Source organism: Ammospiza nelsoni, chromosome Z (genome assembly GCF_027579445.1).
Source record: "Ammospiza nelsoni isolate bAmmNel1 chromosome Z, bAmmNel1.pri, whole genome shotgun sequence".
Lineage (NCBI taxonomy): Eukaryota > Metazoa > Chordata > Aves > Passeriformes > Passerellidae > Ammospiza > Ammospiza nelsoni.
The window spans coordinates 71062358-71078950 of NC_080669.1; the positions used below are offsets into that span (position 1 = coordinate 71062358).

Genomic DNA, 16593 nt, shown 5'->3' on the forward strand with positions numbered 1-16593 from the left:
GAATTATTTTAAATGGGATCCTGAACAACAACAAGCTCTTAAACAAATTAAACAGGAGATTAATTTGTAGCAGTAGCCAGTGGGCCAGTTAGGACTGGACAAGATGTGAAAACTACTCTACACTGCAGATGAGGAGAATGGTCCTTCCTGGAGTCTCTGACAAAACGCACCCATGGAGGCTTGAGAATGATCCTTGTGGTTCTGGAGTCATGAATACAAAGGACTCAAGGCCCGCCACACTCCAACTGAAAAAGACCCTGGCAGCTCATGAAGGTGTTTGAGCTTCTTCAGAAGTGTATGGCACTGAAGCATAGCTCCTCCTGGCACCCTGACTGCCAGTGCTGGGCTGGATGTTCAGAGAGGAAAGTCCCTGACACGCATCATGACTCTGATGACACATGGAATAAGTGCATCACTCAGATCACACAACAAGCTTCAATAGGAAATCCCAAGCACCCAGGAATCTTGGAAGTCATCACAAATTGGCTCAAAGATGAAAATTTTGGAATATCTTTGGAAGCAGAGGAGGGAAAGGTGACTTGTGCTGAGGAGGTCCCAGCATTTAACCAGTTACCAGAAAATGAAAAGTTATATGGCCTCTTCACTGATGTTCCCTGCTCTATTGAAGGGTACTCCCACCAAAGACAGGAAGCTGCTATATGAAGTCCTACATGGTGAGTCACAGAAGCTATGGAGGGACAAGGTGCATCAGGTCAGAGCTGAAAGCCATCCAGCTGGCTTTAGATGTCGCTGAATGAGAGAAAGGGCCAGTGCTGCACCTCTGCACTGACTTGTGGATGGCAGAAAATGCACTGCAGGGGTGGCTGGACCAATGGAAAAAGATAAATAGGTAGTGAAGATGTAAACCCATGTGGGCTGCTGAGCTTTGGAAAGACACCAGTGCCTATGCAGAGAAGCCGCTGTAAAAGCACATTGTGTAGATGCACACATCCCCAGGGGCTGGGCTGCTGAAGAACATCACAACAATGGACAGGTGGATTGGGCTGCCAAGAATAAAGTGTCTTGGGTGGGCCTGGGCTGGCATCATAAGTGTGATTATTTCTGGCTCATTGGGCCCATGACACCTCAGGTCAGAGAAGAGATGCAGCAATACAGATGGGCTCGTGAGTGAGGGGTGGATTAACCATAGGCACTATTAACCATGGACATTATTGATAACTGTGAAATGTGCTGAAATGAAAAGGGGATAAAGCCTCTGTGGTATGGGGGGATGACGGTTAAAATATAAATATGGAGAGGCCTGGCATTGTTTGTATTGCACATACAAACAATGGCCAAGGCAAACTCTATGTAGATACAATGACAAAAGCACTTGATGGCAGAGATGCAACCTGTGCCTCACCCCAGTGCCCAGAACACTGTCTTGGCACCCCAGAAAGAGGTCAGTCAGACAATAGGGCCCATTTCAAAAATAGCTTCGTAGAACTCTAGGTCAGAGAGTACAGTATCAAAATGGGTATAGTGTTCTCTGTCATGCACCAGCCTCTAGGAATATTGAACAATAAAATGGATTGCTACAAACCACATTGGTGGGACTTTGAAATATTGGGATCTAGATTTAGCAAAAACCACCTGGTTAGTTAACACTAGAGGCTCCACCAATTGAGCTCAGTCAAAAGCTTCATGTACTGTAGAAGGGGATAAAGACCCTGTGGTGCATATAAAGAATGTATTTGGGAAGTCATTTTGCATTAGCTTGTCTCAAGCAAAGGCAAACCCACCCATGGGAATGTTTTTGTTCAATGACCTGATTGAACTTATGGAGAAATGCAGATGGATGGGGAACAGGATGTGTACCTGAAGGGGATTTGATTTTTGAATGACAACAGTCTGTAATGCCAAACTGTGTGTATATTTTTGGTTGCTGGATGACACTGGCACTGTGTGCCATAACTGCCATGGACAGTGAGTATGGACTGCTCCAGATACACTGGTCATGAGCTCGTGATGCAGCTTGCAACCACCCGACAGCACAGCAGCCCTCCTGCCCTAGAAGGCATCTAGGACCGACAGAATCCACAGCCATGGGCTCAGTGAGCTCAACAGATGTCTTGGCCATTGATTATGGACATACCAGTGCTTATGTAATATACGTCTCTATCTATGTATATACTTGGAAGGAGGATGTATCTGACTTCTTTTTGGCAAGTTCTGTGGAATCCTACTAAGTGTCTCAGCTAGGGAAAAGGTGTAGGTGATACAGAAAAACTAATGTGTGTTGAATTGTCTTGACAAAAATTTGGGCATTTTTGGTAACCCTGAGTGCTTTCTGTCTTTTAGCTAGCCATCATCACGCATGGGAGAATAGAACTGAAGTCTTTTCTACAGTGCCAGTCTGCCACAACTCTTAATTCTCCACTGACTAAAATAGTTTCATTATTTGTTCCCCAAGAGTGTAGGAGACTTCCTTCTCCAGTTTGCTTTGGCAGAGCATTGGATAAAACAAACCTAATTTGCCTGGGTTGGAAAAGTGGAGTGCAGACCTAATTTCATGGCTTCTGGGTATCAAGAAATACCTTACTAAAGCAGCTCACCTCTTGCATTTCCTTCCAGTTGTTTTGGGGTTGGTTTTGGTTGATTTGTTAGTTGGTTGGTTTTAAAAATCTTCTTTGTCACCAGTTAGTTCTCACTCATCTCCACTGAAAACTCTCTCTTTTAGAATGCACTTCTCCAGAGTCTTGCAGATGTTTGCACCTAACCTGCCCCTAAATGGACAAGTAGTACAGCTGAGGCCTGAGGCAGTTGCATCTGGGTTGTTGAAGGATGTTTGGTTTCTTAAAAGAGGAGAAGTGAAGAATTTATCTCCATTTCCTAGGGTATATTAACTTCTGACATGTCTAAAGGAGACCTGGACTGTCAGCTGTCACTGAAGTTAATCCTGTAGAAGAGGAATTACACTGAAGTTAATCCTGTAGAAGAGACTGAAGCCTGTTGAAGCCTGTGTGAGAGTAATGACTGAATTTGGAATCTGGGTTATGATTCCAGATGCAAAACTTTAATGCTAGCTGAGTTTCTGGTCTCTTTCTCTCCTGTTTCTGACTAGGACAGGGTTAATTACTTGCAGAAGCCAGCCAGGGGCCTGGCTAGGGCCCAGAGGTTGTTCTCTGTCATGTCAGGTCATTGCCAAGGCTTGTGGGGAAGGGATTCTCTTCTGGGGAGCAGGGTCCCTTCTGGATCAAGGTAGTGCTGTCTTGTCAGGGGTTTTCCATGTGAATTGTTCATTTTTTGTGCCCCTTGTCATCAGTTTGTTGCTGCTGTTGATTTCCTTATCTCACTGCTGTTTCCAGCAAACTGTTCTTATCTCAACCCATGATCTTTACCCTTTGTGCCCTCTGTTCTCCTCTGCAGCCCCAGCAGGGGCAAGGGCAGGGGGAGGAGGAGGAGTGAGAGAATGGTGCACGGTTTGACATGTTTCAGTGCGAACACCAAACTGGGGAATATCATTCCTGAAACACAACAGTGTGCAAAGGGGAGCTGCTGTCTGGGTAAAGCAAATGGTGATCAGATGTGACACAATGTCACACTGCTGCCTCCTCCTTTGTACACTGCAGTAAAGTGCAGCCAAGCATTTTTCAAACTTAGTCAACTTGTTTATTCAACCTAGCAGTGAAATCTTTGTTCTTTGCAGCTGTTGAAAGAAACAACTTAATGAGACTTGCTCAGACCATACCATTTACACCAGTCCAGCTCTTTGGTGAGTACCAACTTCTGGCTTATGTTTGCTTTATAAATAGTTGGTGCATTATCTTTTAAAAACCGTGTTTGAGAAATTGTCTTGGATTTATTTCAACAGTTCTTTTCTGAAAGAGACAAAACAAGATAGAATGCTAGTTGTCCTGTAGTTAGGGAATTTTGGTGGTCACCTTTTCCAACTCCTTCCATGGTCAATTGAATCAGATTGCTGAGGCACTTGTGAATTGCATTTTGATTTTGTCTATAAATTGAGATTCCTTATTTTCATTGGGCAACCTCTTACATTGTTTGATTGACCTAATCATGAATCCAGGGTTTCTGTGTATTTGTTGGGGTTTCCCTTGCTGTATCTTGTATCTGCTAGTATTCACGTGACTGCTGTCAACCTCAGAGATGAGTCTAACTCCATCTTCTATGTATCCATCCTTAGGATACCTGAAGACAGCCAGAAGCTTCCCCTTAACCTTGATAACTTCATTCTTTCTGTTTCACACACACTGACACAAACACAGATGCATATGTAAATCTATGTGTAGGATATGCCATCAAGAAGAAAACCAGGTAGTGATTTAAAGAGCATTATCCTTTTATCTGGCACAGAAAACTTTTGGTGTCTTTATTGTCAAGGAAAAAAAAATCTTTGCTGTAACTGAAGAATGGTAGAGCATAATCCATAAATTTTTGGGAAGAGTTCTGAAAATAGTGTGCAGTGTTGGCTTACAACAGCAGAAGGTCTGCCTCTAGACTCTTGATATCTAGATGCTGCCTTCTCAATAGGTAGAATACTTTGTCTCACAGCAACTAATTGATCATAGCAACTAATCTAATCTTTGAAGCTCCCAGGAGAGTTTTCTACATATTAAACTGTCAAAAGATAATAAAATAAAGACTTAATGTAAGATTAAAATTGTGTCTAGTTATACTATCTTTATTCAAGTGTCTGTCTTTTATGTAAGGTACTGACTTTTCCAGTTGCTTTATTTTAAATTAAAATGTGCCTAAATTACTGGATTCAACAGCATCTGCATTTGTGCTAATTAGCGAAAGGTAAGCTCAAAAGTGGGGAGGAAATCTACAAGTCTGAATTCAATTTGTAATTGCTTATGATGGTCTTTGCTATTTTGGCAATTTAGTTACCTCATCACACTTGCCAGTGAAAACCTATTTCTTATTAATTAATGTTACAAATTATGTGAGTTGTAGGAAGGAAAGCCAGATTTTAAAAAAATCAGTCCACTTTGCTGTTAGTTTACAAATGGCAACAGAAAAGTGTTGTTGTTTCTGCTGCAAGAGAGGAATGCCACTACAACTCTCCAGGGGGAAAGAGAGTGCAACTGAGTTAAAAGTCACTGGGTTCTGCTTGCAGAAAAAATGTTACTAGCAGGAGCAGAACACCTCAAACATTTCATCCTTGCATATAACATTGGAATTTCTAGAAAAAAAAAATCAAAATATTAGTTTAAAATACAAAAGCTGTAAGCGTCCTAATAATTTCTGAATGAGCTTCCTGAACGAGCTTCCTGAACAAGCTTTAGCTCATTCTCCTGGAAATGTCTTTTTCAATTTAATTTCTCTGGCTCATCACATCATGGCCAAGTCACAATTTTTGAAACAAACTCAGCTCTCTGCAGCAAAAGGTGGCACCCTTGACTACAGCCAATATTGTATCAACTACAAAATTAAATCTCTTTAATATTCAATAACTATTACAAACTGTTTGCCTTGCTGTTAAGATTTTCCCCTAGATTTATTTTAAACTATTATTTTAAACTATTATTTAAACTGTTTTTAGACTAAGATTTGAATTTAGATGTTCTGTTCCTGCAAGTTTGTTTTGGTGTTTGTTGCTTTTTGGGGTTTACATTGTGAAACACAGAGTTAAAAGAAAAAATCAGAGAGTGTTCCACAGATTATGATTAATTTACAAGTCTTACTAAAAATTCTCATTTCATATAAGTGCATAAAGAGAGGGAATTACACATGGGATATTTAGAGTTTGCACACTGGAGATAAAAATGGTGACCCTTTAAAAATATGTTCTTTTAAATGACTGCTATGGACTAGAGTATCAGTGATCCGTATTTGTGTGGAAGAATCCAGGAGGTCTTGAATTTTTCTTTGTTTAGAGGCTTAAGACAAGCTGTTTGGACCACCCATTATCATAGTAGAAGAATGAATGTGAAGAAGAATAAATAGTAAGTAAGTTTAGGCTGGGGAAGTTTTCAGACAGATGAACAGTTATGATAAAAAATTCTTTTTTTAAAGAAATGTGGCTTAGAAAGGTGTGTAAAGAGCTATGTTATTTAAAGACACCAAATGAAACTTCTGTTCTCTCGTCTTTCTGCCAGTGACTTTTGCTAACAAAACTTCTTTTTATTTAAGCTGGAGAGGAAGTGACAGTCTATCAGCTAGAAGAGAGTTCACCTCTGAATCTTGATAAAAGCATGTCATCCTGGTCCCAGTGTGGCACAACTGCAATGATCCAAGTCCTGTCACGGGAGGAGATGGATGGGGGTCTGCGGAGGGCCATGAAGGTCATCTGCACTTGGTCTGAGAGTGATGTATTAAAGCTGGGACAGGTTTTCATTGTGAAGTCTTTCCTGCCAGAGGTGGTTCAAGCTTGGCAAAAGATCTTTCACCATGGCACAGTATTACATCTCTGTCTCAGGGTGAGTTCAGACCTGAAGGAACAACACATCAGGCCTAGCCTGATACTGGACTTGTTAATGTCTTCAACGAGGTTGACATGTGTTTGGATGTTATCTTTTGGAAAGAAAAAAGGTTTTGAGGAAATTGTATCTCCTATTTGATTTGTAAAAACTAGATAATCAGGGTATGTGTGTGATTGTTCGTTTTTTTTTTTTAAATTCATGACACTTTTCTTCATGAAAACGAAGTAGTGTTTATAATATTATCCTTTTTTCAGGAGATTCAACAGCAAAGGGTTGCCCAGAAGTTAATCTATACCTTCAACCAAGTGAAGCCTCATACTATTCCCTATACTCCAAGGTAAATTCAAAGTCTTTGGGTACTAGGTGAAAGCACCTGAAGTTTCTCTTTTCATCCTCCTTTTCCATTGTGGGTTGCACTGATAATGCAGTGCTAATGATGATGTCTATGGATAGGTAATGAACTTTTAAGAGGAAAGGTAGGCAGCTTTGAAGTTTGTCCTTACAGTTACATGTAGTGAAAAATAAACATTTTGTTCCATAGACTTAAGCAAGAACTGCCTTTTACATAATTAACTAAAATAATTGGGTGTAGCTCATTTACAGTGCACTAGGGTAAATCAGATTATGTTGTTTGCTCATAAACTATACTTTCTGATAAGGTGCTTTTTTTTGAGAGTTGTCAGACCAAAAAAACCTTTGTTCTCTTTATTGTTTCTACCTACCTACTGTTGTTGAAAATGCTCCAGTCAAAGAAGACATGTCCTCCTTTTTGGTATATTTGCTGTGCATCTTGATGGCTGCTGACTGTGAGGGTGCTCATTACCTTGCCAGCTGCTGACAGACAGTATTTATACTTACAGGTTCCTGGAAGTTTTCCTCATCTACTGCCATTCAGCAAAGCAGTGGTTGACCATCGAGAAGTACATGACTGGTGAATTTCGGAAATACAACAACAACAATGGAGATGAGATTACTCCCATCAGCCTGCTGGAAGAGCTAATGCTGGCCTTCTCTCACTGGACCTACGTCTACACCCGTGGGGAGCTCCTGGTCCTGGATATGCAAGGTGACTGCTAGCATAGGACTGCTATTTGAAACCAGATGAAAAGTAATAATCTCAAAAGAGACTTTAGTACTGAGGGCCAAATTCTCACTTAGATGAGAAAATGCAAAGCTCAAAAAACCTCTGGATATCTGTTGTGTGATGCCAATAAATGAGAATCCACAGAAACAGTCTAGGTTAATGTAGGTGTAATGGGAAAATAATATTGCTTCAAATGCCTCCAGGCTGAAAGACCAAAAGAGCACTTAGATAACCTGCAGGAACATTTCATCCAGCTCCAAAAAAGCCACTCCACAGTTAAGGTAGTTGTATTTTTAATAAATAAATATTTTCATAAATGTATAAATAATACAGAGATTCAAATGTACTCGGGTACGTACACACACAAAATGTATGTAAATCTGTCAAAAATGTGTGGACTTTCTGCATTTTTTATTGTTCATATTAATAGATCTGTATGCAGTTGAAATAAGCTGTAAACCTGAATGCTATTCACAAAGTCTAGTGACTCCTTCAAAGACCATGTGATCATTTTACTGTACATATGTAAGTGGGAAGATGGCATATTTTGAGGAGATAAAACAGTTGACAATGTTGAGATGAACATCACCCATCAAACAGTATAAACACTATCACTTTTCATTTCTGTCAAGGGAAAGGTCTATGGGTAGCCAGAGACTTAACATATTTATATTTTACGGCATCCAGAAGCTGTAAGTTACAAAAAAGACATACTTATTATGTAAAATAAGCTTTTAATTCCATCCTTGCCTTGATTTGCTATAGCTGCATATAAAAAAAAAGAAATTATACAGAAAGAATAAATGTGTCTCTGCCATAGCCTATAAGAATTTGAATGAAATTTGCTCAGGCTTATTACATAACTCTCAAAATTCCAGAGCAACTGTGTTGGCTCAAAAATGGAGAATGTAAACATCTGTGTAAATCTCAGTTTTCATCTTAAACAGAGATCAGCTCTAGTTTTTGCCTCATGTTTAATTCTCTAAATCTGAAACTCAGGAAAAGTGCAAGGGCTGCTCTCCTTGGAGTTCTACTAGGATGAATCTAGATAACAATTTACTATTTAATACCATGGCCATCTCTACATACACATATATGTATGTACACATTTTGCCTAATTTAAATCAACTGAAATGGCCTATTTTGCAGTCTGGGGGTATTTCAGCAGCATTATCCTGTCTCCAGAATCTTTATTTTTGTTGCAAAACTTAAATTAACCATGTTGAAGTAAAAAAAGATTACATATCACATGGTCATATGACCATAGATTTTTCATTAGTATAAAAGCACAGCAATTTTTTCAGATTCAAGAAAAGATGATTTTCATAAAGGTAATATACTTTAATCAGTTTGGTGAAAACTGCAACGTAGGTGTAATAATGTAATTATTTCCTTAATATGCTTCCTTGGCCACCAAAATGGAGAAAGGGATAACAGATGCAAATATTTGCACATCATGAAGTTGTGGCTTCTTGTGTTTGTTACCTTGAAGAGAATGTGTGTCTGAAAGTAGCTCTATTGATACTGGTAAGATCTGTATCTGATAAGTACTATTACTCCAAGTAAAATAACAGTGTTTTGGTTGGTCACATTTTAGTTAGTTGAGCTTCAACATAATATTTATTGTATTTTCATACACTCTCCATCTACAAATAAATTAACCTCAAAGCAGCTGAAGAACTGTAACTGTATTGCCAGTACTTTACAAATATTTATACTCATAGCATTTTCATTCTAGCTCATGGCCACTTTAACTATGACACTTTATGATGTATCAATTAAATGGTTAATTACATATTTTGTTAAGTGCCAGATTACAAAATCATGACTACCTTCCTTTGTAACACACACAATCTTTATTTGTTGTAGGTGTTGGGGAAAACCTTACAGATCCATCTGTGATTAAACCTGAAGATAAAAAGTAGGTTTCTTTCTGTTGAAATTGTCATTCATTTCAGACACTCAGCCAGCAGTCTGTATATTTAGGATGGTTTTCTATATTTTGTGGGGGAGGTTTTAATTTCTTTTTTCACATGGTGTTTGAGTTAAACAATAGTATGCCGCCGCTGGAGAGACTGGGGCTTCTGCCATGCTTCGAAGGACTGTGAGTGTCCCAGCTCTCACTGGAGTAAGAGGTGTATGAAAGGCGGGAGGGTCTGCGCTGCTGTGCTGGGAGCAGTCTCTTCACAGAGCTGTACAAAGGATGTGAATGTGGCAGTCCAGTTTCCCCTGAGTTTTTCTAGGAGTATATGGGGCCACAATGGCTTAAGAGGACGAAGAGAAGGCCCCATGCCCCTCTCCAATAGATTTTAGTTCTGCACTTAAACACGCAGCATGATTTCAGAAATGTGATATGCAGATGGTAAATCATGAGTGGGAACTTACAAAAACTGGATAGACTAGACACAGAGAAACAGCAGTCTGCCTTTGTGAATCAAATTTCAGAATCAGAGCCATGGCTGCTCTCCCATTCTGTGACCTTGCTCTTCAGTGGAATTTCCTGCAGTAAGAGCAGAAGCAGTGCTGTTGATGGCTGCTCTCCTACAGCTCTCCTACTCTTCCCAAACCCCATCCTTCTCCAGATCTGCCCTGACATCCCTGCCCCTCCCCTTTCTGCTGCTCATCTTGACTGACCCTTGCTCAGCTCATGCTGTTTGATTGAAGGGAAGTCTCATGTTTGGAAGGTAGGAAGGTAGGGAGATGCAAATGTAAATAGTCTAATTTAATATAAAGAGCAACACAAGACAAGTCAGCTATCCTCTTTAACATAAGGATAATATTTACCTACATTAATTACCGTGAAGTTTATTTTTATTAGTGTTCTTCTCTATTGTTTTTGCTATTAAATGATTTTGTTTACTGATCTTATTTTTAGGACTTTTTATTGTTTATCATCTGCAAAATAGTTAGTCCTAGTTAAAGATCAGGTGTTGATTAATTAATCAAACCCAGCTTGATTTTCTTGTATTCAGGGAAACTTTCAGAACAGTAACTAGTAAAACAATATTGTTTGATTTAGGGCTATAAAAGAATAAAGCAGTGAAACTGTGGTGTTTTCTGTAAGTAGGTACCCAATTCTTAGAAATGCTTTGTAAAAGAGTAATAAGAATTACACTGTTAAAGCACTGCCTTTGCTCTAACCTTCATTTTCTCACAGGAGAAACATTTCTGACAGAGGCAAGATGTGTTTTAAGTTTTCTTTTGTAAGTGAGATACTCTGATACAATCAAAACCTGCCTCAAAAGATACCTGGCGTTCATGTTCTCTTGAAAACCCAGGATAAAATAGATGGCTCCTGACTTATGGGGCTGATTGAAATTTTAGCTTTACTTATAGTTAAATTATTTATGTTCTGCTCTTTTAACTCCATCAATTTATTGGCTCATGTCATTTTCCTGTCATGTGTTATGTAAGTCTTTTATTTCATGCATCCCATATCGTGTTTTGGAAAGGTCTTTGCAGTGGCGAAGTGTGACCTCCAGGTCTGTGGTAGTCCATAAAGATAGCTTTATGTCTTGGTTTTATATCCAGGTCAAGACAAATATAATAGATCTGTTTGGAAAGTACGCCTGATGTTGTGACAGCTCAGACAGAACCTGCGCTGGTGCAAATCAGTGTAAGATCTGGCCACAGGAACTGCACAGAATGTATGAAGTGATAAAATGGTACAGATATGACATACACAAGAAGATTTGCTTTAAAACAGCACAGCAGCAGTTTAACACAGTCCTTGTAGACTTCTGCCCTACCCAAACATTGAGAAGAATTGCCTCAAAAGAAATATTTTGGGTGCTTTTTGTAACATGTACTAGTTTGTAAGGCCAAAACAAAGTTAATGAGGGTAGAGTTTTCAGGGATATTATATGACATTCAGAAATGAGGAAAAGTGTTCTGAGTTTCAGACTGAAAAGAACTGATACATTCACAGAGCATTTGTTTCCAATTGTTTGATATTATCACTGCCTGAAAGATTTTTCCTGGTTTTGTTTTTGTTTGTTTGGTTTTGTTTAGGTTTTTTTAATTTTTTTTTTAATTGAAATGTTTCTTTCTCATGCTACCTACTGACAACTCAGAGAAAAAAGAATCAACAGTCTTCTCCTTCAATCTTTTTTTTTTTTTCATGTTAAACTACTCCCTAATCTTCACATGTTATGGTTTCTAGCTGTGGTTTCTAGGCTGATGATCATTTCCCATTTATCCCCAGATTCCTTGAAATAATTTTCCAAATTTAAACGCAGTATTCCTCATGAAGCATTGTCTATAATGAGTAGACAGGAAAGGTTACTTCATGTATATTACAGAGAGTATACCTTTTTATCTCAAAACAGTGTGAGAAGATATCATTCTGTCTTACTTGCTTCACCTTGCTTGGAGTAATGGTTAGATTAGAGGAGGTATCAGAGCGGTTGTGTGGCCTTGAAATTAGCAAAGTCTTCCTAATTTCCTATATCTGCTCAAGCAAATACTTAGGTACATTCTATTTCTCTAGCATTTCATCAGATTCCAGAAAAGCATAGAAATGGCTATACTGCATAATGTTATTTAAAGTTATTTAAGTATGGCCCTTGATTGATAATTCACTTCTTTCCTTTTTTGATGTAATAATTTGCATTATAAGATGATTAGATGAATGCTTCGCAACATCCAGGAGACACATGTTCTCCAGGGTCTGCAAGAAATCAGAAAGACACGAAATTTTGTATAGTACTTTTGGTTAATCATTGCTGTTGTCTTGTGTGAAAGGGAAAAGTTTCATGTTTGAACACTGTTTTCCCTAGAGAGAATATAGTTTTGTTAGTGTGAATTACAGATAGATTTGATAGAATTAAAGTATTTTTTCTATAGCTTCTCAGAGCTGTAATTGATTTCAGATTCAGAAATGTACTGTTTCCCCTCTGCATATCATTAAAATAAAATACTGGTATTAGTAAAGTTTCTTTGGAAGTGTTTCTTGTGTGCTGTGTTCCATAGTGTCTAGACTGTCAAATTCTTGAGAGTAAAGATGCATATACTAAAATACAGTGTAGCTTTCAGACTACCTTAAGAATCTGTGGTAACTGTGGGGTACTTCCAATATGTGTGTGGATAGAGGTGGTTTTTGTTTGTAATTGTGGCAGTTTCTTTCAGAATATGCAATATAATTCCACAAATGGATCCCCTAGTAGCATTGATGAATTGGTCAGAGAACTGACACATGGAGATGAGCACAGGATGAAGACAATACATTTTAAAACCTTGCTTGTCAGCTGCATACTAACAGTGGGTTCAGAGGTTTTAATTTTTTTTTTCATTTTTCTGTGCTGCAGGTTTTTGTGGCGAGGGTTCTGCTAGACTTTGCATTTCTGGTTTTAATTGAAGAGAAAATAAGTCCTTGTTAGCTCTGTTTTGTTCTCACATACCCAGCATCAAAACTGGAACCAGACTACTTGCTTGGGAAAAAGTGGTGGCTGCAGCAGAATCATACCAATTATAGCAAGCATCATCAAAATGTCACTGTGCCCAGATTTCCTTTGAGCCTCTTAGTAGACACCGATGGGTGTGTCCTGTCTGCCTTTAGAGAAAAAAAAAAAAAGTAGTGTGGGATATATTTAGGCTAATATTTTACCTCATATCTAATATTTTACTGTCTCATATCTAAGAAAATTTTAATGTGTATTAACCTTTGATTGTCTTGATAAAAAGGGCTGACTGATTAAAAAAATTAAAAATGGCATCATCTCCCTCCCCTATAATTGCTTCATTTTAGATTCACTGATTTTTAAAGAATATTTCTTTTAGGTCTGGAAAGATGGTATTTGGACCAGCAAACCTAGGAGAAGATGCAATAAGAAACTTCATTGCAAAGCATCGTTGTAATTCTTGCTGCAGAAAGCTGAAACTTCCCGGTATGCAAAGTAAAAATTAATTTTTAATCTATGTATAACTTTATAAGTGCAACAAAGTAAAGGCCTCAATGTGCTATAAAGACAAGAACTGAAATTCTGTTGAGCTGAAAGACTCAGGTAGCCATAGTCTTCCTATGCAAAGGCAGCTATTAGAATACTGCTCTATTGCCTAACATCCATGTAAGAGTGGGAGCTCATCAGCCTGATGTTGCCATTCAGCATGAAAGCTTCTTCCCATTAAATTTTTTCCCTTTCTTTGCTAAATGGGAGCCCATTTTTCCAGGATTGTCACTACAGCTAACATCTGCAATAAATTTTACAGTAAGAAAGAGTAACAATAGAAAATTTGCAATTTCATCAGCTGGGGAAAAGCTGGAGGTTTTCTGGCCCTGCTGCAGCCCCTACTTAGGCTTGGTTGGATTGCCTGTTGTTCACATTACATTTGGTAGAATGTGCTTCTGTGTGATGTATAGCAGGTTTTAAAGACTGAAAGCCAAAACAGATTGCTTTCTGTATGACTTTCAGCCACTGATTTTTTTTTTCTGTAGAGGAAGCTCCTTCCCTTCATTGCCTACATGGAGTAATAATTGCTATTTGATTCTGAAACAGAAACTGCAGTATTATTGGTTTGATTATTTTTGTCTGTGGCAGCTGAAGATAATAGAGGGGAAAATCAGCTGAATGAATACAGTCAGGGAAGGTTCATTCATATGGGCTCACACCACTGAGTTCCCCAGGGCTCTCAACCGCCTGCTTCTTATTTGCCTAGCTCCAGATTTTCTTCCTCCTGGAAACATCAAATAAACTGCCATGAGTTATTGGGTTGAACACTGCTTGAGATGTTTGTGCTTTTCAAACATTCACTTGGCTGCATTATTGAATTTGTTTTCCTGCCATAGATTTGAGAAGAAGTGACTACACGCTGGAAACTGCTGGTCCAGCCTTTGGAATAGAAGTGGAAGCAAGCACTGAAGAGGCTGATGATGCAGATAAGCCTTCTGAGTATGATACACGGCTGTGAAGCAGACAGCTCATGTGTTTGCATCCTTTAAAACGTGTTCTTTATCACTGCCAAGGGTTTGTCCAAAATGACAAAATACAGGTGACTGAGTGCAGCATCTCTCTGCCCTAGCTAGACCCTATAGACAAGGAATGAACAGAATTAGCTTTATTGACTCCCCTTGCATTCTCTTGTGGTGGCGTTTCTTGTACAGATTAACAAATCACCAGGAGCAGGTCACCCCTTACCTGGATGAACTCTCCCATCAGTGCCATTTTGATGATGTGGGTCATGGTTCCAAGTTATATTTTCTTAGGAAGATGACTGTGACAAGTTTATTTCCAAGTGGTAGTAATTTTTGTTTCTCTTTCTGCTCCTTACTAAATAAATGAATGTATACATGTGCAAATAATTCATTTTCAGTCAGAGCCCACTCAGCCCCGTGCTCACTTTTCTTGAGTGCAAAAGGCTCTTCAGGAAATTGCAGAAATACTACTTTCTCTTTATTATTGATTTTGATGCAGAGATAAACCAAGATAAAAGTTTTAAATAAACCAAGAATAAAGTTTTGGTTTAAACAGTGGTCATGACAGACTGAAAAATTTGTAGGAAACTTTTCTTCAAATCTTTTCACATACTAAGAAAAAGTTGCACAATAAAGCAGCAGATTATTGGACCCACAACCATCAATTTTTCTCATTTTGAATTGATGAATTTGAATATTCTGTGGATTTAATACGAAGATCTTGAATATAATCTGACTTTTAGGACTTGCCTGTCTTTACAATATTTTAGCTTTTGAATGTTTTAAAGTTGCAATTGGAAGAAAGATTTTAGAAGTCACAAAGAATAGTATATTCCATTTGGCATTTAACTTGTTAATGTCAGGCAGAATGTAGGACTGTTGTCTAACAGTGGTGCAATTATATTAGGCAGCATCCACATTTGTTTCTGTTGATGTCCTCTGATAACAGCTGAAGCTCAGAAAACAGAAAAATCAATCTGTGCAATATGATTTTTTTAGAATAAAGACTGAAAAGAAGTTTTCAGCAGAAGTATTTCTAACAAAACTGGTGTCCTAATACAGGTTAAACCATTAAAAGCAACTTTGTACTTTGGTGTTGATTAAAAAAACTAATGCTCAAATGTTAGTCATTTCAAAATTTTATATTTGAATTAAAAAAAAGAAATCATATTTTCACTACAGCTCATAGTAAATTTTAAGCTATAAGGGGGCTTTTTTTTGTGATCTGTGATTTGTTTGGTATATTTTGTAAGTGTCTACATATACATAGGATTTGGAAGTTACGTGTCCCCAGTTTTTATATTGACTATTATATTGATGTTGAAGTGATCAGCATTGTAAACAGTCATTGGAGTAATCATCTACACAATGTTTGGCTCAGATGCTTTCAGTTTCTGTGAGCATTTAGAAGAGGTTCCTATTGTGTTTTTTCTTTTTAACATAATTTCATAGAACGCTCCCATATAATTCCCCATCAGATTATACTTCTCATTTTGCAAAATATATAGTTTCCTTTGGCTCTTCTTTTTGGAAGCAAGCCAATATATCAGAAAACTTAGCTTGTCTGTGAAAGAGGTAGTTTGATTGCGTCTCTGCAAACTGAGGGTGAAGTTTGGTCCATATACCTGTAAAGTAGTAATTCTGTTTCCTGTGGGTGTCATTTTAAAATCTGTCTTTGGGGAGAAATCTGCTTACATGAATACATATACACTTTAAAGAAAGACATATCTTAAAGATCTTTCTTTAAACAAAGATCTTTCTCTCAAGGATCTCTAACTATTTGTCTGCCTTTGAATTCAGTTAAGTAAAATGAAACATAGATATGTCTTTAAAGTCAAAGACAATGTAACTCCTGGCCTGATAGTGTTGTTTTCCAGAAATGTTGCCATAAATTTAGAACACATATATATTATGCACAAAAAAAACCTCAAAAAACCGTAGGCCACGCGGGGCCTGAGCGCTTCTCATTTCTTACAAGTTTTGAAGGTATGCACAAATCAGATGACCTTTTCTTGGCAATGCTCCTATTGCCTGCAAGAGTGGGTGGCTCCTGCATTCACAGCAACATTTGTGAGAATTCTTATGATGTAGAGCTAGCTCAGTGTAGATTAATCGTATTCCCTCTTGTCAGTATCTGTCAAGGTAAATACTACATTACAGTATGAAATGGGGATCCTTGCAAGATACTAATCTGTGTTAAAATGTAGTTTATT

The 16593-nt window shown here is 38.1% G+C and overlaps 1 protein-coding gene across 1 annotated transcript in view; it reads left to right on the top strand.

Annotated features, from left to right (window-relative positions):
* The window catches only part of TRPM6 (transient receptor potential cation channel subfamily M member 6), an 87204-nt gene extending 72060 nt beyond the window's left edge, over positions 1-15144 (top strand). The window contains exons 33-39 of the mRNA XM_059493103.1: positions 3650-3715; positions 6097-6383; positions 6641-6723; positions 7247-7452; positions 9340-9391; positions 13249-13355; positions 14255-15144. Of these exons, the coding sequence (XP_059349086.1) occupies positions 3650-3715; positions 6097-6383; positions 6641-6723; positions 7247-7452; positions 9340-9391; positions 13249-13355; positions 14255-14376 (923 nt within the window). The 3' untranslated portion in view covers positions 14377-15144. The remainder of the gene's footprint in view (positions 1-3649; positions 3716-6096; positions 6384-6640; positions 6724-7246; positions 7453-9339; positions 9392-13248; positions 13356-14254) is intronic.
* The last annotated feature ends 1449 nt before the right edge of the window (positions 15145-16593 follow it).